Genomic DNA, 27,271 nt, shown 5'->3' on the forward strand with positions numbered 1-27,271 from the left:
CATTTACCAGCTCCATGGTCTTAGTGCATAAGCTTTCCATGCTTCTATTTATTCAGCAAAATAATGATCATAATAATACTAGCTACCTCACAGAGCTATTTTGAGGACTAAATGAGAAAATGATGGTATAGGCTTTGGCATAGCGCTTGCTTCATTCCAGTCACTTAATACTCAGCCATAGTAGGCAACAGGAACACAGAGAGGTAGAGTCAAAAGTATAAAAAGTAACGTCTGCAATATATATATTCTATAAAACTTGGAGCACCTGATAGTTGTTAAATAATTAGATTGAAAGTGTGTTCTTTCCTCTGGGAACTCTCCTCTGCTGATGCAAATCACAATGTTAAATAGGGATGATATTAATAATAATTTTGCTTAGTTGTGATGATTAAAATTTTCTATCATTCTTCTTACCACTTTATTTCAATAAGATTTTTCTATGTGAACATTAGATGTTTTTTGCATAATTAATTAGGCTTAAGGAAGTTAATGGGAAAAATCTTATAAGATTGAAGTCTCAAAAATTAGTGTCAAATAATTCAGTCCGTTTATTTGGGTCAGGATATTTAATCAGCGTTATATTTTACTATGTTTTCTCGTTGGTGTCGTCGACTCTGGCTCAAGGAAACTTGCTTTCCTGCTATCTCTTTTTCTCCAGGAGATTATAAGGGAAACCTTGTCCTCAGCCTCCACATATACCAATGTTATGGGCTTATCTTGAGAATTTAATGAAATGTTGCATTTCGAAAACAGTTCTGTACAATTATAAAGGTTTATCTAGTAATTTGCATCAATTGTGACATTTTCTCAGATATTTTCTTGGTTTTCTTCTTTAGCTTTTTACTATAATCTTCTGGTGCACCCTGATTCATCTTACTTCCCCCTTTTACACTATTTCATTACAGGCAGAGTCAGCAGTTCTATTTGATCTGTGGAGAATAATGTTCCCTTAATGATATTTAAACATGCTTTCAAGTGACTATCTATAGATGTTTTTTCCTGACATATCTCTAGACTCCCTCCCCCACCCGCTCACACACACAGTTGGGAAGCATACCCTAAATGTGTTTTCACTGGACTTTTTTAATGCCTAGGCTCCACAATCATAATTTGTCTTTAGCTGACCTGTTCTAATTAAACATACTTGGGCTTGATCATGTTACACAGCTGTGATGAGTTGACTATAAATTGATTTCAATACATTTTTAAGTTCGTGAGTTTGAAATTCTGAGACTAGATTAGTTAAAAGCCTGATCTTCAGAGATAGGTCTGAGTTCAAGCTACTGCTTTGCCTCTTACTTCCTTTGTGATGCTGAACAAAGTACTTAACCCCTCCATCCTCAATAGTCCTCTTGTAAAGCTGGAATACTTAAAGCGGCTAATCCTTAGGCTTACGGTGAGGATTCAGTGAAACAATGTACATAAAGTTCTCAACCTATGGTTAGTACCTATTAAGTGTCAGGTACCATTACTCTTGGTATTAAAGTGCATTTACTTGAAACTATGAAATAGCAATTGTTAATCATGCTATTTAAATTGCTATTACTATTTTTTAAAGACAGATAGTAGTTACTGGTGGGTGCTGTTCATAAGAAAAAGATCTGACATGGCAACATAATATAACAAATAATTCAATTTCCTTGATCCCTTTTGCTTCATTGCTTGCTTTCTAGATAAGTAGCACTGGATGGTCCTTTCTTATTATATGAATGTGTGCTCCAATAGAACTTTGTAGATGTGCCATCTAGAATGTCTGAAATGCTGAATTTCTCTAACTAGTACAAAGACAGGGTAAGTCATCAGCTTTTTTGCTGGATAGTAGTGTTTCGTTATGAAATACTACAGCTCATGGGCCATATTCATTATACATTCATATTTTTCTTGGAAATTTCAACTTAAGATGTTATTTTTTCCTAAATATTAAAAGTCTGTCAATGTCATTCTGTCTGTGGCCACTATTGTAAAAATAGATGTTTCAGCTAATATAACTATGTGGTTTATAATGTGTTCAGTGTTTGCATAATAGTGAAAATGCATCAGGATTTTTTTTTTTTGCCCATATGTATCAATAACTCTGAAAATTAACTGCCTACCTTAGAACACTTTTATATCACTAAATTTTAAAATGTTATAGAGATTAAGTAATTTGAAATAGTTGCCGATGCTTAGGTAAATAGATCATAATAGCTATGAAAGTGCAGTTATAGTAAATTTATTTCTTAGATGAGGAAATTGGCTTATTAGGTTTAATCAGTCAGTTACTAGGCTTAAGAGATATGTATGTTTTATGGTAATATTGATAATGATAGTGATCCAGACTAATTGAAATTATGAGTATATTACTACTTCTGATTTAAAAATTCATTCAGTATTATCATTACCACTTCGAGCAATTGGAGACCAAAACATAAGACTAGAATCTTGCCAGAAATAATGTTTGCTAAAGAGTTAAGGAGTGCAGCACGATGTACATGCTGCATGCTCAACAATCAGTTTTAGTGGAATTAATGAGTTCACATTTAGTTCTTATCTCCTCCGTTCCTGTTGATTCTGATATTTTAAAAAGTCTCACTTGTGTTAATATCTCCTATAACAGGAAGTTGTGTTCAAACTAGACACACACAATTTGGAGTCTGGCAGACTGAAATGTCCTTTCGATCCTCAGCAGCCTTTTGCTTCAGTAATGACAGGTAAGATCAATGATAGGCAGTTCTTGCTTTAGGTGTTTTTCAAAAAAAGTATGTGTAGGTTAAACTACATTTTCTTATTGAGTTAAAGATGATTTAGGAATCTTCCACTGGCTGTTGGGTTATAGTATTTTAGTGCTAAATCTCTCTATATTTAGCATCCTTATCAATAAAGTGAGGCTCCGCCATCCTTAATGTCCGCAGTTGCTTCTTTTACTTTTTTTTAAATTTTATTTTTTTATCCATGAAGTGATGCCCTCGAATGAACTTCTGGTCTCATTCTTTTCAATGCAAGTGACACACACTTACTTGCTCTATAATTTTACATTTAGATGTTTCAGATTTTCTTATACTGGTTATATCCCTATTTGGCTTGCTATGGAAGTTAAATTTAGCAATTTCTTAAACATAATATGTTACAAAATATGTTGAAGATTTAAGTGGGAGGATTAATAAGACATAAGTGAATTAATTAATAAAACAAATGAATCAGACTACAGAGTACAGATAATAGAATATTATAACACTTTTTCCTCAATTCATTATAACCTGATTATATTAGTAGAAATGTAAAATTTTTGCTAGCATATTCAGTCTTCTCTTGCTTTGTATATATTTTAAATGTTCTTATGAGATGACTCTCTGGTTTAAAGAAAACAGTACTGTGTGCTTTGAAGTCTGTTCTGAGGAATGTCAGCACAACCATTATAAGGACTCCTTTTGTGTTGGTTTGGTTCATGACATCAGTCTCTTTTTATTTAACTTGTCTCTCAAAGGTTTGAATAGAATGTAAGAGTGAAGCACCATGACATTTTAATTTTCACTTAGTGAGAAGTAATGATCTTCCTTGAAGTGAAAGTGTGTGTTTTCGTTTGTTTTGAAAGTTGTGACTAATGTTCGGTCATTATCCTCAAAAAATGAGGTAGATGATTTGTGATTCTGATTTGTCAAGTAGAATTGACACACCCTTAATAAAAAAACAAATAGATTATAGGAATTGGTGAGTCCTCTTAAGAAATTCTAGGTAAATACAAAGAAGAAGCTTTAAAGTTTGGATATACAGATTTAGTTTCGGAGTTGAAACGTACAATTTTTTTCCTACAAAATGTTCAAATATCTGCGATTTTATGTTTCATACTAATTGTTTGTTTTTACTCTTACTAAACTTTTTTCATAATGTCTTTGTTGATGTTATTTTTGTTCTTCTACTTTTAAAATTTGCCCCATAATGAAATAGTACTATTTACCATATATTTTGGGGGAATACTTTAAGAGATGAAAGCAGTACGATATCTACATTTACTTTGCATACTTGGATTTCTCTCTTCTGTGCTTTCTCTTTTGGAGATTGACTATTCTCATTGTATAGATCGATTGTCTCAAGTAGTTCAGTAAAAGACTTATTTAGATGGATATAATCAGAGGGTTTATAAAGTATCTGAATCACTTATACAAAGGCAGAATTTAAAGTTATATTTCTGAGGAAAATTGGATTTCCGTGATAAAGCAGTGTCTTTAGTTGTTCTTCTATTTAGGCATTTAAAAAAAATCTAAAAGCTCTGTAGAGACTAGTCCTTTTTTATTTTGGTTTATTACGTGTAACCAAACTAGTGGACTATGAAGATTTTTTGAAATAGAGGTTTAGCTCTCTGAAGGGCAACATAGAATACTGTAGAGACAGTGTTCTTTTTTGCTGCCTTCCTCACCCCAATAATGCACTGAAAAACTTTAGGAAACATCGGCCTCCATCCCCTCTTTTTTTCCCTCAATCCTTTTCTCTACCCCTGCTTTCCTTTTCTTCTCTCCATTTTTTCCTTTCTTCCTCTCTTCTCCTTCACCTTCTCTCACTCCTTCCTGTCTCCTTCCCTTCGTCCTCTATCTGTCTTCTCACCTACCTTTCCCTTCTCAACCTCTTTCTCCCTCTCTCACCCCCTTTCTTTTTCCCCTGCGCCTCCTCCTTCTCTCTCTCTGGTAAAACATGGATATGCACTTTACATACATAAAGGAACAAAGGAGTTTGGTATGCTGTAATGGCAACATCTTTCCCTTTTCAGGAATTCCTGTTTATCAGAACTATTAGAGACATGACTAGCTACAAGGAATGCAACATGTTATAATTACAAAGAATGACTTCAGTGCTGAAAGCTCCCTTTCAGCAGAGATTAGGCAAAGAAAAGTTGTGGCCATTGAGGTTGTGTCAGTTAAGTAAATACTAATTATACAATCCATTCCTCATTGTGACATTTAGTTTTTAATATTTTTTTGTGTTGTTACAAAGAGGAACTCCTAATTATGACATATCTTTAGCTATTTGTGAGAAGGGAAAGAAGAGCTTATTCACAAGAGAAGCCAATGCATGTGCAATTATTAATTCAGAGGACTTTGGCCCTTTTCATATTCAAGTAACTAGCATTAGCTTACTAAATTTCATTGACTTATCTTTTCTTCAACGAAACAGATTTTTCAAAATCCGAAGGTGAAATTTATGAATTATAACATCAATTATATTCTGATGTTAAGCAATAAACATCTTTGGTTTCATGCTGTGAAATTGTAAATAGTATCTGCTGGTAAACTCTTAGAAGTCCTATGTATTCTTCTCTCTCATCCAGATGAGTACCTCTACTCTGGAACAGCTTCTGATTTCCTTGGCAAAGATACCGCATTCACACGATCCCTTGGGCCTACTCAAGACCATCATTACATCAGAACTGATATTTCAGAGCACTACTGGCTCAATGGTTAGTGATTTCCTCGCTTTTGATGGTTTTGCCTTTGCTTTGGGGAAGATAAGAAACTCATTATTATTCATGCAAATGTGTTGGGATAATTGATTTAGCGCAACATTATAAAATACATTTGAAATAATTTCTCACTAAGTTGGACTTATCTCAGAGTCTGTTGTGTATATAATAATAATAGCTGACATTTATTGAGTGTGTGCCATTGTTCTTGACACTTCTATGCTCTAATTGATTTTTTCAAATATTCATAATGACATGAGGTATATATTATTACTATGTACTTTTTAAAGATGAGTAAACTAAGAGAAGTTGAATAATTTGGTCAAGATCTTATAACTTGTCAGTTGCCAAATTAGAGTTCAAGTTAGCAATCTTTCTCCTATAGTCTATTTTTTAATGACTAAGTCAAATACTATCTATGAACATAACAAAAAAGGGTTAGATTATAATGCTAAATTCTTTCATTTAAAGATAGTTTACATTTAGATTAAGACTTGTCTCTAAAATGTTAAGCATAACGGTATTGAGATTAGTTTGTCTGATTACCTTTTTGTTTAGGGGTTATATAGTATTCCAAGTTTTAAAAACAAAATAGAACAAAATAAACACACAAAAAAACAAAAGCTAAATGTATTTATTTAATTAAAGGAACAATGCAAGGATTTTTTTTTCTTTTTCTCCTACTGCCTAGAGCAGATCAGATTTTATTCTGATTTTTCTAATGTTTTCTAATTAATGTAGGACTTTATTCCACTTCCTAGAAGGGTAACATTATACAGCTATTTAAGCAGGCAGATAGCATTTCTCATTCCCACCATAAATACTGAGTTTTAGTGGAGGAAACCTGGGTAGAGATTACCTAGGGGCTATCTCTCTTTCTCTCCTTATTGTTTAAGGAGTGACAACATAAACAAAAGAGAAAAACACTTTAAAAACATTTCTTTAGTCAAAACTTGCAGATATATTTGTTTACACAAAATGTGATCCTCATTGACCAAAGAAAACCCTGTTAATAGAGAAACAAATTTAGACCATCCCTAACTAAGTGATTACTCATTGATTTCTTAACATTCATGCATGGGAGGACTGTCTTCTTGAGTATTGTGAGGTTTTGCAGAAATACTTGTTGTAAGAAGGACTCCATAGGTTTTACCAGTAGAAAAGCTTGGTTATCTGCTTAGGTAACAAGATAAACTTATGATTTTAAATGAAATACAAATTGTATTTCCCAGTCTTAGGATGGTAGATATCATTATGTTGTCATTTAGAAGTTTATTTCATTTTTTTTCTTAAAGATGACATGTCCATAAAAAAGTCTGAAGTATTGTTAAAACAATAAATGTAGGAAATATTTATTCTACTATTATTTGCCTAACATGCTATTCTTAAGGATGTGTGAAGAGAATTTCAAAGTAGGAAGCCCTTACTCTACAACTTTTGAGGATCTATGGAATACTGAATGCTATTCTAGACACTGGGCCTGCAAATATTATACAGGAGGGCTGCTGACCTCATGGTGACAAATGCCTGAGGCATAAGAAGAGAGTGGGAGATGGGGCTGAAAAGTTGTAAATATTATTCTGAAACCAATAGGAAATTACTGTGGCTTAATTTCTTTTCTTTTTTTTTTAAACATTTTTTGGTCTATTTTTTTGAAGTATAATCGACCTATAACATTATATTAGTTGCAAGTGTACAACATAATGGTTCTATATTTGTATATATTGTGAAATGGTCACCGTGGTAAGTGTAGAGATCATCCATCACATAGTTATGATATTTTTTTCCTTGTGATGAGAACTTTTAAAATTTACTTTCTTAGCAACTTTCAACTATGCAGTACTGTGTTATTACCTATAGTCACCATGCTGTACATTACATTATTTATTTTATAACTGGAAGTTTGAATTTATTGACCCTCTTTAGTCATTTCCTGATCTTAATTAAGAATCAGATTTTTTTGTTTGTTTGTTTAAATCTGGGACAATAGGGAAGACTAAAGGAAAATGAGGACAGAGAAAAGGCCATTACACAAAAACAGGAAAATTGGATGGGACAGGAACAAAGGTAGTGGCAGTGGAGGTGGACAGGAGAATATAAAGGAATATATATATTTGAAATAGAAGATATTTGTTTGGGAATAGAAGAATTTGAGGAAGTTCAAGAGAAGATTTTGGAAACTGGGAAAAATTGTAATTAAAAAGTCAATACAAAGGAAGAAAATGAAGGTGGAGCAAATATACATAGCAGAAGTCTCAATGGATTGAATGTGGCCAAATGATTAAGAATTAGAAGAACATTTATGATTCTAGAACATTCAAGGCAAATTGCTTAATTGTTAATGATAGAGGGACCATATAACCTGGTTTTCCCTGGACATTTCTAGTTTACTTTTATTGTTCTTTAACTCTCAAAAGTATTTTGGTTTAAACAAAAATTATAGTTCTATTTCCATTGAAATTAATTGCCCAGGTTTAAATCCTGACTATCACTTATTTGTAGCCTTAGTCAAACCTTTCTGTGCATCTAAATTCTTTGCCTAAAAATTTGGCATAATAACAATATTACAGGGAGTTGTAAGGATTAAATTAGATCATGTAGGGAGGTCTGATGGGAGACAATTGTAAAAGCAATTTAGTGTTAATATTAATCAACACCATCATTATTATTCCTGAATGTGAATGGTAGGAGGTGGGACTAAAACCATGAATGCTCTGATTCTCTGACATCTATTTAGCATTTTTAACTACAGACCACATTTTATTCTTTTTCTCTATATTTCATAATTCTGTGAGCTCATCTATACTAATCGTTTTAACTGTTTCCTGTGTTCTCGTCTCTCCTAAAACTATATTGCCAGACTTTTCCTGAAACTAAGTGCCTTAAAAATTTTATTTGGATGTCTTACATTTTCATCTCAGATTAGAAGAAAGAAACATGTTATTTAATATAGTAATAAAGATATATAAGCCTTAGCTTTCAATGTTCCATTAAAGTGCTTTGAGATTTTTACAAATTGTTTAGTGATCCTTTGAGTTTCTTCAATACAGATATAAATAGAGATATTTAAAAGACTAATTGTACCTAAAATCTAAAATGCTATGAGTTTAACTTTAAAATTATGCTGTTTCCCCTTTATAACCTGCCCTTCAATACTAGTTTCCTGATTTTTATCTATCTTAACTTTAACTTTATCCACCCAGTTACCTTGAAATTATCTTCGATTCCTTCCTCTCCTTCACCAACTTTTATCTAATCTATCGCTAAGGGCCTTTACTTCCTTCAAAATATCCATTGACCTTGTTCAGTCCATGATCACCATCTTCCCATAGGTCTCCATCACCTTACTTCTGGTTTATTGCTACTATTTGATTGTTAAATCATTTCCCTATCTCCGGTCTCTTCTGCTTCAAATTTGTTTTATGTAGCATCCATCCTAGTGACTGCATTAGGTACTTTTAAGGTGTTATTTTATTAATCTGGTATAATCTTAAGAGATTACTATTTCCACTTTATAGCTAAGGATAGATTAGAAGTCAGATAAATAGTCCATAGTTAGATAGCTATTGGAAGTGAGATTGAAATTCAAGTATGTCTAGCTAGCTCTACACATTTTATTCTTTCCATTGTATGATACAGTCTATCAACCTAGGTTTTTTTTTTGTTGTTTTTTTTTTTTTTGACTAGACATCTCCTGTTCTTACAGCCTCACTACAAACAGGGTCCACATCTCCATGCCATATTGAGCAACAGCAAAGTGAGGACGTGGTTCTTGTTGCAGAGAACAGGTAGGATAGAGAAAGCGTGGTTAGGCAAGCAACATGAAAGACCTAGATAGTCTAGCTGGAGTCCGGGTTGGTGCAAGCATCAGGTCAGATGTTTGCTGGGGGACAGGCAAGCCAGAATGAGAAGAGCACAGTGCTTCAGAAGACACAGTTGGAGCTTCTCGATTCATGAAAACTAGGGCAGAGCAAGGAAGAAATTATAGAAACTATATGAGATTCTTATAAGGAAGCGCCTGACATGCTAAGGCAAACAGTTGTCTTGCTTAGAGAGCATTTCTGTCCTCTGTTCTGAGAGGTGGCCATTTTTCAGATACAATCAGCCTAGGGTCCAAAGACAGAGGTCAGTGGGGTAATCTGGTTAGTGTCAGGAGTGTGGGGAAACAAAATACAGTGATTATGAGAGGAATTGTGGTGATTATTGGGAATGACTGTTATTTTAAACATTATCTTATTCAACCTCCTATTCCACAAATTGAGACTCAGTATACAGAAGGGATTTGCCCAGTCTCATAACCTCCAGGCCCACCCTTCCATTATAATACCAAAATTCCGACAAGTGTAGCATATCATGTCTCCTGAATCTGGGAGCTTGATTCCCATTTTAGCATCAGTTAATGAAGGCCCTATTTCTTCCTAACACTGGACCTGACACAGAGTAGTTCCTGACATAGCCTATTTGCTCTATAGTAGCACTGTCCAATATGGTATATACTAGCCACATGTGGCTATTTAAATTTAAATTAATTAAAATTAAATACATTTAAAATTTGTTTTCTTAGTCACACTGGTCATATGTAAAGTGCTAAATATCCACAAAAGCTAGGGGCAGCACAGATATAAGACAATTCTATCATCACAGAAATCTCCGTTGAACAGCACTGGTCTAAAGTGTACTCATTCATTAGTTATGTACAATAGCCCATAATAACAGTGCAACATATCTATAAATTGTCTTTACTATTTATTTAGCATGTAGAAGTAAAACTCACCCTTGGGTTTCATAAAATTGTTGCCAGGTTGAAAGAACTAACAAACTTGATATTTCAAATAATGGGGTCAATGTCAATGTCTGATTTGTTTTTCCTGTATGTTATTACATCATTGTATTATTTGTTTCCGATTAGAGAGTTTGAGTTTTTTTCTGTTAAATTTTACTTTCCGTACTTTCATCTTTAATTTAAAATCATACTTTTTACATGTCTGTGATGAATTAAACTTTCGTAAAGGCAAATTGATATTATATTTAGATGAAGTGAAATCGAAAAATTAAATTAAATTGTAATTGTGTATTTAACTGTTCTGATGCAGATTTGAAATAATTAATCTTCTTAAAAATATACTACATGAATATTTTGTAAGTCCATTTTTATCACTGAACCACTTAGGAAGTTTAAAATCCTTGGTGCTTGTGTGTATGCCATATGTAATTCTTTGCCCTGCCTAGAATTAACCAGAGTGAGATCAGCTAACCTCCACACTTACTAGCCCTAAGATCTTTGTCAGATTTTCTCTAGGACTTTACCTAATACAGTCCCAAAAGATTTAAGAAGAATGAATCCTGATTAATTTTTTGAGAAACTAATCTACATAAATACCTCATCAGGAAGATGAAAAAAATGCAAAAATTAAACCCTATGGGTAGTCTAGATAAAGACAGATGTTTCTGTACTTTCCCTTAGCAACTTAATCTTAGAACATATCAGGAAGTAGGAATAGAGACAAGTCGCAGTGGTTACTCAAATGCAGTGGCATTTTTGTGAACATTTTAGGATAAAAATAAATTATGGAAAATGAAAACAAATGATAATAACTTAGATGCATATTTTATTGTTGTTTGTTTTCTTTCCTGGAGTAAATGAGAACTCTTGTCCTAATTTTTCATTTTTAACATATGGAGGCAGTTTTCATTCGAAATTTTTCTTGAAGTGCTCTGTTGTCTATAAATTCTTCCATACAAAAGGACAACATTTTTCAAAAGTAGTAGGAAAAAGATATTACAAGAAGTAAAGCAAAGTAAGAAACTCACTGTATATTAGGTCATGGTGTAGGTGAGCTCATCTGGGTGAAAGAGATTCATCAGGAGAAGTAAAAGTGATGTGTACTGCAGGCCATGTGGATTTATGTTATTTTCATTTGGCAGTGACTCTTGGTGTCATGCTAAAAGTTCATTTGCGAACTCCATCTCTGTTAGGAAATGTGTTTGAAACGCCAAAGGGGAAAAGTGTGCTATAATAAAGCCCAGGTGGCTATTGGTATGATTTTAAATTATTTAATTCAACAATGATGCATGTCATACACTGATTAAATGATACCTATTTTTACCCAAATTTGGCAGCAAGTCAGGAAAGTGTTTCTATCATAAAATACTAACATCAGTGTTCTAAGACAGGACCTCAATTGAATCTGCAAGAAAGAAACTCTTTATTCTTGAAACATGTATATATTTTTAACTCATAAATAAGTTTACTTCTTAAATCTCAGAATAGAGTACTATTTGATACTAACTCTTTTTTCATAATTAGATTTCTGCATGTAGTAAACATTTGGCTCATACACTTCCTTCATTCAATTTTCTTACCGTACTCCTAAATAGTTTTTCTTATAATACTGAAAAAGAACCAACATTTTAAAGAGAGTCCAATAAAACCAACAGTCAATGAATAAACACAACAAGATCATCTGTGTCATATATCAGTTGAAAGTTAAATAAATGTACCTTGTAAAAGTATCCACTCTGTTTTTCTCCATTGATGTAGCAGTAAAATTCCTGAAATGTGGACTGGTGTCAGACTCTAATTTTTCACTATTTTAAATGGCAATACCTGGCAACGCCTGGATAATGTTTCACAGAGCCCAAGTGAATTGTTCTGTGTATTTCTGCAGTGGAGAATATGAATTGCTACATTAATTCATTCTCCTTTTAGACTGGATACATTCTGCTCTGTTTTAGAATCGTGTTTCTTTTGTCGAACTCCGTAAACAAGTGAAGGCCAAACAATTGCCCCATTTAACTACTTCTTCCACCTGAGTGTCTGAAGAAAGCTTTACAAGCAACTCTCTTTCTCACACTGGTATTTCTTTTACCTAAAATAATTTTCTGTTTCAAAGAACTGAGATCTCATTTGCTCTCTGGAGAGAGGACTGTGCAAATTTTGTACCACTATGTTACTTTTAAAATTATAAACTAAAGTCAATCATTAAGTAGTTCTGATAAGATACTAACATTACCAGCGTCATCATGGTGCATGTGTAACCTCTACTTAGGTCATATTTAAGTGCTATGGTAAATTCTACTCACGTTGATCCTCATTTTAAGCTCATATATTGGATAAAATAAAATAAGCCTATAATGTTCCTATAATTTCTGTATAGTTTCAGTTTTATTTTTTTTTGTCCTACTCTAATTACTTAAAAATGTGTGTGTGTGTGTGTGTGTGTGTGTGTGTGTGTGTGTGTTTTATCAATCTTAACTCTGCCTATCCATCTATGCATTTGCATTATTGACATTGGGTTAATGAGTTCTATCTGTATCCTTTTTCCCATCCACAAAATGGTAGTTTATGTCAGCAACTCTTAATTTTAGATGCTTATAAGGATCACCTATAAGGTTTTATTTATTTTTATATCTCTATGTTTTAAAAATACACACATCCATGTACCTGGAGATTTTCATCCAGGTCAGTAATATTGAGGCATCTGTAAATTCAAAAAAGTTCTATCGATTATTATTATTTTCTGGTCCATTTCTGTGGGAGCCCACAGTTGGTTGTCTTTTTCTCTACATAGTATGCAATTCCCTTTCAAGTTGTTGGAAACATCAAGACTAGCCTTCTTCTTAGCATCAGCTTGGCCATATGTTAATATTTCCTTAATCTATATTATAATTGATTTGAAGAGTCAATTCTTATTTGTTTTTATGTTCTTTGATTCTACCAGTTTTTCTTGTTCTAAGTGACTTAAATATATTAGTAATTAAATCTATTCTTTGTTTTCATAAATTTGCTGCAATCTTAATGCCACAATTATCAGAAAAATTTTTGCCACAAAAAAATGTCCTTTTTAAGAAAACAGTATATTTAAATAATAAATTCGAAGTGTTAATTTGTGACTCTGAATGAAATTTTACTTTGCTCAAGGATTCGAAGCCAAGTATTTATGATTTATCAACAATTTAAAAGAGGAGGCTGGAAGAGAAAAAAAAAAAAACACATAAAACCTTCAGTACAATTGTTAATGGAATTTGCTAATTTAAGATTAATTAGCATATACAATTTAAAACACTTTTCATGGTTTTCAAAATTTAACTTTTATGTAATCTAGGATCATATCAAAGTGACATTATCAGGAGTATAAGAATCCATTGGAGTTCTAAATTCTAAGGAAGAACAGGGAAATACTAAAGAATGAAAGGAAGGAACTTCATGCACATATTTTCCCCTTTCTTTTCTTCTTAAGCCTTCTCATTTAAGCAGAGATGGGTTGGGAGATCAGGGCTGGCCCAGAGAGGGTAGGACGATAAAGAATGAATTACCCATTACTTGGAATCAAATATTAACTTTTGTCTATTGAAGAAGGTGTCTGTGAAGCCTTGTTTACTGGGCTATTGATCAATGGCTTACATCTTCAGAGAAATGATTTTTAGTACTCCTGGGGTCCCCAGAAATCAGCAAAACTGGGCAAAACTCTAGAGAAGGCAATGTTGATCATTTTCTCTTCTCACTTCTTCCCCCCAACCCTTGTGAGTGAGGAGGCACCTTTTTTTTTTTTGCCTTGTTTCCTGTTTCTACTTTGTAAACAGTGCTCTATGTGTCCTTCCAAGTGTCTCATATTATCTACTAAACTGAAATTCTTTCTTCATTTCTCAATAATGACTCTCACTGTTTTCTTTGCTTTAATCCAAAAGATTATTTCTGAAACTGCTATTACCCAATTACAGATCTGTTACCTGATTAGTTCACAATTATATACAACCAGAACTTAAAATGCCTAATACTTTTTAAACAAGGAATTAGTAACTCAGATTAATTTGCCATTGATGCAAAGGGGTTAACTGTATGGCCAATATTTTTTCTTTTAACAGGTATTATGGACATCTTTCCATAGCAGTATATTTAGCATTATTTCATTTTTAACAACTAAATATTATTCTAATAATTATATGAATGTAGTCAATTTTTTATCATTTTGTTATTTGTAGTCATAATGTTTATTATCTCAATTATCATTTTAATAATAAACAATTTTTATCGAACCCTTATTTTGTGTCAGATACTAAGTACTTTACATATATTAATTCATGAGATCAGTTACCCTAGTAGATAGGGTAATGATATTGATAGTCTCATATTAGATATCAGAAAAATGAGGCATGGAGAACATAAATTATTTGCCTAAGGTCACCTTTTCACTAAGTATCAGAGACATGATATGAACCTGAAAAGAATGTCTTCAGAACCTACAGTGGAGTTGATCCACACACTGTTTTTTTTCAAATTTTTTCTCCTTTGGCAATTTTATAAAATGCAACAAATAACTTTATAATATATCAAAATTTGGGATGTTTATAGTTTTTTTCTAAGCTTTTCATAATAGACATTGTGGCTAAAAAGCAGTGCCTCCATCATATAAAAGGAAAATATAAAATCATAGACTCTCCAGGTTTGAAAAGTCTGTCTAAGTCGAGTTGCAACAATTATGAATATCAGCCAATTACCTCACCTGTTCTCACCAGCTCTCTAGAGTTCCTAGAGAACTTATTCAGGACCTCTTCATTCTAATACATGTTTCTACATGTGTCATATTTATTTCGTCTGTATGTTTCATTTCCCACATTCTATTCATGGTTCATTTTTTTTTTTATTCTGCTAATTGTTTTACATACAAAAGATGCCAGTACTATTGTGGCTAAATTATTTCAGTATTTTAATTTAAAGCTCTTTTCTTTCAAACAGGAGCAAAATTTATTGGAACTTTTCCCATACCAGACACCTATAATCCAGATGATGATAAAATATATTTCTTCTTTCGTGAATCATCTCAAGAAGGCAGTACTTCTGATAAGACAATCCTTTCTCGAGTTGGAAGAGTTTGTAAGGCAAGATATATTTATTTTACCTAGGCATGTATATATGTATATGAACAATTAGCCACGTAATGTTAAAGTTAATGTCCATTATTTATAAATGGTAGGATATATTCAGACTATCTTATGTGTATAATTTTTGAGATCCAAAAAGAAAAAGGAAAAAAAAAGAATTTACTTTTTTCTAATATTATAGTTTGTTTTTCCAGTGCCTAAGCTGTTGCCCAGGTGTGAGTTAGATATCTTTGGCAGCTGACTCTTTTTACAGTTGGGCTATCCTCCTACCATTTATTGGTATTCCAGTAAAATCACTGCATTTTCTTATTCCATAGAGGTTAAAATGCTCTTATACAGTTAATAATCTCATTCTGAAATGGAAAGCAACTTAATGTAATTACTAGAGTAACTTAAACACTAACAGAATCTAGTATTTTTATCAAAATACACATCACATCACACATCTAAAATTATTTATCTTTACCTGGATCAAATAAACTGAAAATAGGATTATAATATTACTATAATAAATATTTTAGAGCATTAATCTAGATTAGGTTCTGGTCGCAAATGGGATAAAGAAGAAAAAAAGAAACAAATAAATCAAAATGCAAAACATTTATTTTGAAAAATATTGCAATTGTTTTTTTTAATATTGCCATTTAATGTAAATTATAGGAAACACAAACCCTGTGGGACACTAATTTTCTGCCATCAAAGCTCTTATTTGAGTGATTACAAGCTTTATGCAATAATAATGCTGCTGGGATCATACTTTTGACTTCAGTATATTACTTTTTTAGTTGGATTTATCTTCGCTGAAATAGCTTTTCTTAAATAGATATCTTCAGCATAAATTCAGTTATTAAGAGGAAGAGCTGTTAGTTAATAAATACTCTCAGTGGGAAACTTTCTTTGGTCTTATACAAACTTTTCATTTTCTTCCATCTGAGCCTACCACCTTTTTGTCTCAATTTGTGCCTTCAGGCTTTTGAACGCTTCCAGAGACAGAAATACAAACCATCATTGCACTTAAAAGTGCTAATGAAAACACAGCTTTGAATGAGGCCAACTTGTGAGGGCAGATCATTCTTTACCTAGTGTCCTAGCCAATAATGTTGTTTCTCACTGATCCCTTCACCCCCAGGGGACAGATTCTCTAAAAAGCACCCTCATTTTTTCAAAGTCTAGAAACTCACAGTAATTTCTCTTGAAATCTCTTGCCTAGAGATGAATGGCTGTTACTTGGAGTGGTGTTGTGTGTTAATATGTCAAAGCATGCCTTGTAATAGCAGTATCCCTACCCTGAAAGGCTGTGTCCGTGGATTGACACCATTCATATAAATGAGCTACGTTCAATGTGTTTTAAGAGATTTACAATCAATTTAGAGTCACTTTCTGATGAGCCCGTATAAAAAGTATGTGTTTTGTGAACCTGTGCAATACTTATTTCTTGATAGATTTAATCCAATTGGTAGAAATTCATTTATCACAAAATATTGTTTTTACCCTACTGTCAACATAATAAAAGTTGATTTTAAAGGTAAAGAAATATGTTAAAGAAAAATTTAGTCGCTATCATTTATAAATTTCTGTATTAAAAATATAATCTAGATTTTAGGTGTCAGCCATGTGATATTTTATGTAAATTATGTACAAACTCCTATAGAATTAAAAAGCAGAGAGAATTCTAGTAGTTGAGTCTTCCCACCACAAAACCTCTGAGGCCACACAGCAAGATTTTGTCATGCTATTGTTTTTGTATAAAAAGCTAACTAATTGTGAAATCAAATAAGGACAAGTGATGGATGAATTTTCTTTCAAAAAAGATACAATGGAGATTCTTCTCTCACAACAGTGTATCTCTTTACTCAGTCACTCTTTCAAGTGAGGACCTTTAGAATTTCCTGCTACATGTATGATCCATTGGTCTAACGTTTATAATATTTGATTCTAAATGTTTTCTTTGTAATTTCTTAATTGCAACATGCCCTGCCCATGTTTTTAACTTTGTTTAATGATTTAGAATTAAAATGTGACAAAAACTGAGCACTTCTAAGTAGAGATTTCACCGACGAGATTTAAAATCTTTAAAAATGTCACGTATTGACAAAAAGTTTAATTAAAAAACACCTACTCAGGATCATCATTGTTTCTGTTACATATTTTTTCCACATAAAAAATGTTCTGACATTATTGAGAACATATTTTTTCTCTCTGTTGTTTCATTGTTTACCACCATTGGGTTATTAAAGATTGTTTTTCTATTTTCAACAAATAATAACAGAATGTATTTCAGCTATAAAACAAAATTGAGTTCTATAGATATAAGCTAAGATTTAAAGAGGATGAGATCATGTAAGAGACAAGAGTTAACAGTGTACACTTTACTAAGTTTACAAAGCTTTTCAGTAACATAGAAGTCCTTTATATTATTTTTTCCACCAAGGTGTTCCCACAGAACTTATTTACTGGGAAATGTTTAAATTTTGTTGTTCTTGCTGTTTGTTTTCATTTTAAACTGATAACTTCAGCCCTAAACTAAAGTAGAAGGGTTTTATTGACTTTTTAAAGATATCACTGTTAGACTGAATGGTATGCAGTGATAAGTAGGGCAGAGGTTTTGGAAACAGGTAAAAATTACACAAAACTGACTAAAGAATTGTTTATAGAATAAAGAAAATCTTTTTAAATTTGTAACTTATTCATTTAATATTTCATTATTTCAACAACAATAAAATACAATTTCTGTGCAAAATGAAGTACACTAGACACTGGGAAATAAGTAAGCTATTGTCCATTTCTTTAAAACCTCATAGTACAGTGAGAATAATAGAGATATTAAAAGATAATCCAATACAATGTGATAGAAATTGGAGCTGAGAACTCGATGCACATTCAGTGAAGCTCAAAAATTGAGTTCTATGGGGCAGGAGAAGAGGCATTTGAGGTAGCATTGTCACAGATTATATTTTGTTTCTAGGACAGTTAAATCTTGTTTAAGTGAACCTCGGAACTGTATATGGGAGCAATGTCATTTGAAATTGGGGTGGTAAGTTGGAAGATAAGAAGTCTTGTTTCTCCGTTTAGTTGTTTAAACTCTATTCTGTCATCAATGAGAAACTGTAAATGTGTTTAGGCAGAGAAGTGACTTGATAGATATATTTGGCAATAATTTGAGGAATGCATCTGTGTTGAGAAATATTTGTGCCTGGGAGACCGGTTAGGTGGTTCCCTAAAGATAGTAGGAATGAAGATATATGGATGAGTTCAAGAGATATTTCTGAGATAGAATCTAAGTGTAGATTTCTAAAAGGTCCTTATTTATTACCACTCTTATTAATTGCTTGGTATGGACTAATGCTGTCCAATAGAACTTTCTGCAATGATGGGAATGTTCTATATCTGAACTCTCCAACACAGTAGCCATGTGGCTGTTAGTGTAGATATATTACCAGTATGACTGAGGAAATACATTTTTAATGTTATTTAATTTTAATTAATTTTAATTTAAATAGCCTCATGTGGCAAGTGGCTACAAAATATATGTAGACTACCCAGTCACTCATAAACTTATCACATTTGTTAGAAACTAACCCTATGCATGACACTGTACTAAACAGTAGTTTTAGTGAAGTTAAAAACAAAAGACATACTCACTGAACTTACAACTTTTAGATGATGTGTGCTTTAAACAATCAAACACACAGACAGGGCGCAATTAGGAAAAATTGGTTTTGGATTGGTTTTGGAGAGTATCTCTGAGAAAGTGACTTTTGAACCAGATGTTGAAAATGATTAAGAAATCGTAGGGCGAAGGTGGCAGATATGGAGAATAATATTCCAAATAGAAGGAAAAGCCTACGTGAAATCTCAGTAGTGGGAAAAAACATTAAGGAATTAAAAGATGTTCAAAGTTATGGCAAATACTGAGTAAATGGAAAATTAGCATAATAGCGATTGTTTTCTTTTTAAAACACACATAATATTTCAATAATCTTCAGAAGTCTTATTTTTCTTGATGTGGCTCTGGGATATGCTACCATAACATCCAGTTGAAAAATATGAACTGGAGGCCCCGGTAGTGTCTGAACTCATGAATTTGGAAATTACCAGTATATTGGTGGCTCTTGGAGTCATGGAAGTGTCTCAAATTACCCAGGAAAATTTGTAGTTCAAGATCAAAGAGAAAGGACAGAATTCTGAGAGATAATGACATTTAAGAAAGCGCAGAGGGAAACATCTGCAAAGGCAATTGAAAAGAAATTGATAGCTAGTTTGAGAACTGGGCAAGAATGTTGTCAGAAGTCAAAGGGGAAAAAAAAAAAAACTGTTTCAAGAAAGAAAAGCAGTTGGCAGTAATGTCACATACCAAAAGGAAGTCAGGTAAGATTATGATTAAAAATCCAGTATTAGACTTGGTAGTAAGAATAATAACTTTAGCCCAAATGATACTAATATTCAACTTGAAATGAGATCTACGTTTACATCTCTGCTCTACTTCTTCCTAGTTCAGTTTCTTAACCTAGGAAATGAGGACACCCATGTCTTCCATGACTACTTTACTTGTTAAATGAAAGGCTTAAGTGAGATCATGTGATTTTGGATGTGACAGATACTAAGGGAAGGATTGAAAAAGAGTGACTTAGGTTTCTGTTTTCGAGTAGTTAACAATCTAAGAGATTGACTTGTAAATAATGTTAAGTACATGGTCATACCACAGTGAGTTAAATTTCAAAAATCATGTGTGTGTGAGTGTGCACATGCACACAGACACACATTTCTTACATGCACACATTTGGAGTAAGATCAAGTAACTGTGCTTAGAAGTGGAAGAGCGGCAATGTGTGTTAGGAAGTTAGAGACAGGTTAGTTACCAGAAGTTACTGGGAAAAGGTGATATTTTATTAGTTTTAAAGGTTGAAATTACTGTTATTATTTTGCCTTAGTTTTTAGCAATACTTGTACTTTGAGGATGGATCTTAATTATGGACACAATCAAAAGAATTTAGAGACACATCTGGTGAAAACTGTGTGAATAGTTTGAACAATGAAAATTTTGAACATGAGTTGCAGACAGGAAGAGACACTAAATAGTAAAGAAACAGACTCAGAAGATAATTTCATAGGGTAATATTGATCAATAATGACAGCCTCAGGAGGAAAAGTACCTCCATTCAAAGAATCTCTTTCAAACTCAGTATGTACATGGCATAACATATTTACTAATTAATTATTTTTCAGTCATGTCATTACTTTCCAAATACTCAGTTTTTTCATATTTAAAATAAGGTGTTTAGCTTATAATGACTCCTAAAGACTTTGACAGGTTCTGGAATTCATTGATTCTGTTGAAAAGCCAGTATTTTGAAGTATTAAATAGTGTATTTTACACCCTGGAGTATTCTCCTAAATGGTAAATTACACATATCTTCTTGGTAAGGTAATAAATGCTGATTGAATGAACAGGTGAAAAAACATGAAATAAACCCTCTGAAAAGATTTGTGTCTATTTACTTTGCAAGTTAGTCCTTTCAGATACTATTATTTATGTCTATGTGATGTTTATTACCATGTGTGTGTATGTGTGTGTGTGTGTGTGTGTGTGTCTGTCTGTCTGTCTGTCTGTGTGTCTGTCTGTCTTGAAGACCCACCCTGTAAGTTAATGTGTGGAAATTCCAGTCACTTTAGTGAGGCTTTCTTACCACTTTCCACCTCAAGGCTGTTTTGCATTATTTTTGGATTCTATTCATTTTTGGAAGCATTGTCCATTAGCTAGTTCACTTATGCTAGCCCACTCCGGATTCCAGCTGTAGATTATGCCAGTTCTCTTTTTTATTTTTTTGTTCTGCAGTATTTCCTTTCTCCATGCCAGGAATTCAGTTTGGATGGCTCTTTTACATAACTTGCCTGGGGGGCTAATTAATAACCTTTTGCCTCAATTCGACTTGCAGTGTCTATTTTGATATACGGTCCTATTTGGACAGTTACTGCCTTTGAAGATTTGTGTTTTTAGGCCGATGACACTTTCCGTATTTATTGATCTCCACCAGGTTGTTTTTTTTGCTTACTTTCAGTATGTCACTTACAACCTAAATGAGAGATTTAGAGCCCATGAGTTACAGATGTGCTTTTGCTCCATTTCCATCTGTTTTCCTGTCAGAAATTCCGAGGCAGGGGTTTATGGGGTTGGCTGTAGCTTTTTTTTTTTTTTTTTATTTAATGAACTCTGATTCTACCTGAAAAAGACTATCTAATGTGCCTAGATTCACCTAATTTTAATATGTTAAATGTTAGAAAATGAATTTTTCAACATTGTATTTTACCCATCTTGCATTTCTAATAACCTTTACAAGTTTTTGAAGTAGTTAGAAAAACATGTTCTCCATTTCAACTCTCTAATGGTAAATCAAAAACAGTCATCTCTAAACACTAGAGTTCTTTTTAAGAGAAGAATTATATTTTGCCTTGAAAGCCTCTACAGAATTTATCACTTAAAAACCACTGTGTTCAATACCTGCCATATAGGTTTTTTGTTTGTTTTTTCTTCTCCTCTCCTTTGTCTGAAATGTCTGAGTTTGTTGTATGGTTTTATTTCTTCTATTGTCTAAGTGAAGTAGAAAACTCATTATTATTATTTTTGTTTTTATATTTTAGTGGTCAGAACTTTTTGAGAGGCATGTCCGTGAAACACTTAAATGACATATAGTTATAGCATATTGCAAAAAAAGACACATGGGCTGAAAAGGAAAGTGCAACATAGTTCTTTCATTTGATTCAGTGGGTATAATTCACTATCTTCCATTAATTCGTTTAATATATTAAAATATTTAAGTTCTTCCTCTCAGTATAACAATATATTTTAATATACATGTAATGCCCTTCTAATGGGGCTCTTGAGACCTAATTCCAGATTTTACATTTTGTTTCTTTCACACCATAATCATAATTTTAAGCTTCTAAATAGGCCATCCTGTGTTTGGGTTACCTTTATTATTATTTACTTATACAGCCCCATAGACCATCTGGATTAAGTTTACAAAAATTCTAGAATCTGTTCCTAGAAATAACTCAGTAAAGACTGAGGCAGCACAGAGAAAAATAGATTGGACAATTTCTCCAATATGTCAGTTGTTGTGATCATATCTCCAGTATTTCCTGATACAAATGGGTCTTTAGACTACTTGAAGATAGCTCAACATAAGAATATTTAAAACCTGCGAGGTACTGCTGTTATTATAAATGACACATCATATAAAGAATACGAATGATGTATTGAAATAAAACAGGTATTACATCAAAAACACAAGAATATTAAATTGCCCTAATCTTATTTGTTGAATTTGTAAAAAGAGTCAACTGTGTGTTTACCTCAGTTAAGTTACTGAAAAATATTTTTAGTGATTTAGATTACTGTAGTACTTAGGTCACACTTCAAAATAAGGTGGGTAGTGTTCAAATTAAAATATCTCAGATTAAATATTATTAATGGGTAAAACTGGGGAGAGGGTGCACAAAAGATGCATAGATTACAGATTTCAGAGTGCTTCAGAGAATTCCATTCTTTTGTCTGCACAAAAACATAAAGGGTAAAGAGCAGCATTAGGCAGAAGAACTAAATTTTAATCAAAGGAGAATTTACAACCTTTGTTTCTAGCATCAAACCTTTTATTTTTTTAATTTTAATTTTTTTAAGTGCTTACAATGTGTCATTCTCCAGTGTTTATTGATTTGAAAATACTGGTATCCTTCAACTGAAACTCATTAATATGGTTACAGATTTCTTAATGCACATCTATATTTTAATAGAATATAACATGTTATGAATGTCTTGGAGATTTCATTGATTTATAAAATCTTCAGGATTTAAGAGCATAGGAGCTGACAGTCAGTCATTACATTTTCCATGAGCTTCTGTTTCCCAGTATATAGGTGAAATGACAATATTTAGAAAGTGCTGAGTGATCTACAAAGAAGATGGTATATAGATAAAATCATGTTTAACAGATGAGCCCAGCACAATGACCCAAAGGTCAAAAGACACACTCAATAAAAGTTCATGTGTTACATATAGCTTGTAGCTACTCTACATGTCTGTGTAAGATTTATAAGAACTTGAATTTTCTGAGACAGTAGAAGGAAAATAGAATCAGCAATAACCAGCCTCCTGACTGATCTGCCCATTAGTTGTTACTGTGATTAGAGGATCATAGTAGTTCATAATAGGCAACCATCACCCACTTAAATGACTCTGAAATATTATATTTTAAAGCTGCCGAAATATTGTAAATTGTGTTTTGTTTCTTCTTTAATTTTTTTCTTTCCTGTTTTCATTAATCACTTTAAAATTAAAAATATTACAAACATATAAAAAGCTACAGAGAATAAGATAACAGGCACCCTGTGCACTCACCAACCACCTTGAACACCTGTGGCCAGGCTTATTTATATTTATTTTTTTAATGAATTTCATCTGTATCTTTGTATAGAGGAGGTAAGGCTTTGGCAATATGACCACAAAGAAGCTGTGATAAATAGAGTGGAGACACACAGGAGCGACCAGTGACTAAAAGCTCCTGATTCTGACATCTCAATAATAAATCTATTGTGTTAGCGAGAGGTTGTGCTCTTTAGAACTTCACAAAAATAAGCAAGGAGGTGACAATTTAGTACAAAAGTGTACCTCTCTTTTAGCCCTCTTCTGGGCTTAAAGTTCTCAGGGGGAGATCATGTAGATTTGCAAACAAATCTGGGGATGGAGAACCAGGCAACAAAGTCAGCCAACTGACACTTCCCTCCAGGAGAAATACAACTCCTTGTGAATTGAACTTTGCCATCCAGGTCATGCTTCTGGATGTCTGTAAGAGTTACTATCCAGTCATTAAATGCTTATAATCCATTCCTGAGAGCTATTATCCCAGAAACCATACTTGTTTCCCTGCTGACAGCAGGTGGCTTTCATCTTTGACCTGGATTTTTTTTTTTTTTTTAATCTTTTTTTTCCTCGAGGGGCAGGAGAATGCTGCTAGATGGGTAGGTGAGAACATTTAAAGAGTCTTTTTTTCAAAGGATTGCAATTTCCTTTTGTCAATTTAAAAACTATTCAGGTACATTATAAATCCTTTTCCTATCCAACAAATTTTGAGCTAGTAGAACAGTTAGAATTTTTTCACAGTTTGTCTTAAATAGGGGCAATAATTGCAAACAGAAAGAGAGACAGTATTTGAAAATGGACATTGTCACTTTTGCCTAATAAAATATTAAAAAGATAATGTCACTGCTCATTTTTATGATGGAGTAGTGATGTATACTCCTGTTAAAGGAATGTTGTCAAGAAAATATTCAACATATCTATTTATTCATTTAGCAAAATAATCAGAGCAACCGCTCTGTGCTAGGGATAAAGCAGTAAACCATACACAGTCCCTGGCATTATATTCATGATAGCTGATATATTTCTTCATGTATGTTGAGTAAACACCTTAAATATTTATTTCTGACCGTCAAAATATACTATAGGCAAGAAAAGTTTAATAAATATTGAAATATATAAAAAGAACACATTAAAATAGAAAAGTTTTAACTAAAGTTCTGCTTAGTACGACTAGGGCTCTATTGAAAAACATGTAAAAGCTGGGTTTGTAAATTTAGAAAGTTATAAATCAAGGGTCGCAAGAAACATGAAGAGATAACTAACCTTGTATTTTTAAATTAATTAAAAAATTTTTTGAATGCTTTCAAATAACACACATTTTCTCACAGAAATCATACAAAGAATTCATTATTACATTAGGAGGAAGCATTTTGCCCTTCATATTAACATCTGGATGTATATTATTAAATGTCTGAGGATATTAGCATTATAAATAAAAGTCACATCTAGATAGATCTGCCTTCACATCTGCAGACATATGAAGTCATCCAATAGCTAGCTGACATACTGATTATTTTTGTTATTGAGCAATGATACTCAAATAAGAGAAGCACCATGTACAAAATATAATTTTAAGAGCAATTATAGACTTGTTTGTTTGTAGGTTATATAAAATATAGTATGTATTTTTTCTTAAAACTCTTATTTTATTTCTTTGCTAATTATCAAATCTTTTAGTAATTCTTTATTGTGTAATAAATAACATACAGATACTTTGTCTGGTATTAGAGCTTTCCTTGATTTTACCCTAATTTACTTTTATAACATTTTCCTCCATTATTTCAATTTATTTCAGTCTTTATCTAAACCAAATTTGTCTCAGTTCTCCATACGTGTTCTGAATTGTTCCATCTCTTGTCCTTTTCCCCTAGTTTCCAGCACCTAGAATATTTCCTGGACCAATCTCTGTATGTCTGAGCCCACCTATTATTTTAAAGACAATATCAAATCTAACTCTTCAATGGAGACTATCCTCAATTTCCCATTACATAGAAATTTCAGAGAATACTCAAATTCTTTGGCATTTACCTATACTTTTCTAAAGATACTTATAGATTTTTACCTTTATTTGTAGTTAGTCACTAACTATTAAACATGTATTTATTAAACAACAAACAAGCAGGTTGTTAATGACATAGCTGGAGTGCATGTTGGGTAAAAGGAATAAGGGAGTGCATTTTCTGGTGAGAATTTAAAATTATCAGAAAATCAACTAGATGTTATTTTGCTTTTTTTATCACCATGTGTCAGCAATTCTAAACAGTATCAGTGCCAAAACACTATTGCCAGAGAAGTCTTTTGTTTGTCTGAGATCTAAACAATTGCTGTGGTTACCATTGTGTTTCTATTATGTATATGTACACACACACACACACACACACACACACACACAGAGTTAACCTCCAACACATGTAAATTCAGCTACACACATGTTCCAAGAGCAAGTTCACAATGACTTAGAATCATTTAAAATTTAAAACAGTGAGACATAGTGCAAACTGTGAAATGTGATATTTTATTAAGTGCAAATTTTAGTTCATATATGAAATACTTTATTGAAATTGAATGTCTTTAAATTTTGAAATCACTCTTCTTTTTTAAATTGTTGTAAACCTAAAGAACTAAAGAAAATAATTATTACTTATTCATACAGAGCTGTTACTAAAAATAATTCTGTTGTTTAGCAGACAGGAATGTGAAACATAATTCACCCTGGGTGTCATGATACATCCTTTGTGTTAGGTACTAAGGCTGTAAAGATAGCTTTAGTCTCTAGTCTTGAGGTCCTTCTTTGCCTTCTCAGCTCTTCCCCAAATCTAAGAGGCTTCTGAGATTTGCTCCGTTACCATGATTATCTTAAAAATTGGATTTTCATACTAAAAGGGATATTTCTCTCACTTTGCACTTCTTCCTTTTCTTCCCTCTTTCCTCAAGAATGTCAACTATTTATATGACTTTTAATTCTCCTGTTTGAGGTAGTCATTTAGATGTTTTTCTCTAATTTAATTTAATTTTCAGAGATAAAAGAAGCACCGGGTAGACAGTTTTTAAATATTCACACTTGAAACTTGGCAGTGAACTTTTTATTAATTTTACAGAACATAGACTTCATGAAGGATAAACATTTTTATAGAGTTTATATTTAAAGACAAATACATTAATGGAAATAGTGGCTCCAAAAGTATTTTTAAAAGTCAAAATTCAGTCATTAATATATTTATACCATGAAATAGTCTCCTACTATTTATTATAAGCATTGCAGATCTAGTTGAGTCAAACAGAAATCATATTAATTTAGTGTTCATAGGGACATTAAATTAAAAATAAGAAATATATCTTTTTATGGTGAATTATTTAATAGCATAATGCTGTTGGGTTGGATGACAGAAGAAACATTAAAAATAGTTAAAGAGAAGCAAGAAGCAATAGGTAAAAGGTTAGTCAATTCTGAAACTAGTTTTTCAATGACTAGCAAGAAGTGATAAAGACAACTATTATAGTATAATCAATGTAAGGAGATAGAAAAAAAAGAAAAAAAAAAC

The 27,271-nt window shown here is 32.4% G+C and overlaps 1 protein-coding gene across 2 annotated transcripts in view; it reads left to right on the forward strand.

Annotated features, from left to right (window-relative positions):
* The window catches only part of SEMA3D (semaphorin 3D), a 171,679-nt gene that overhangs the window by 105,328 nt on the left and 39,080 nt on the right, over positions 1-27,271 (forward strand). For both annotated transcript variants that reach the window (XM_039878233.1, XM_039878231.1), the window contains 3 exons: positions 2,597-2,690; positions 5,300-5,428; positions 15,168-15,310. In XM_039878233.1, coding sequence (XP_039734167.1) covers positions 2,597-2,690; positions 5,300-5,428; positions 15,168-15,310 — 366 coding nt within the window. The remainder of the gene's footprint in view (positions 1-2,596; positions 2,691-5,299; positions 5,429-15,167; positions 15,311-27,271) is intronic.

The sequence above is a fragment of the Pteropus medius genome, unplaced genomic scaffold (assembly GCF_902729225.1).
Source record: "Pteropus medius unplaced genomic scaffold, Ma_sr-lr_union100, whole genome shotgun sequence".
NCBI classification, from domain to species: domain Eukaryota; kingdom Metazoa; phylum Chordata; class Mammalia; order Chiroptera; family Pteropodidae; genus Pteropus; species Pteropus medius.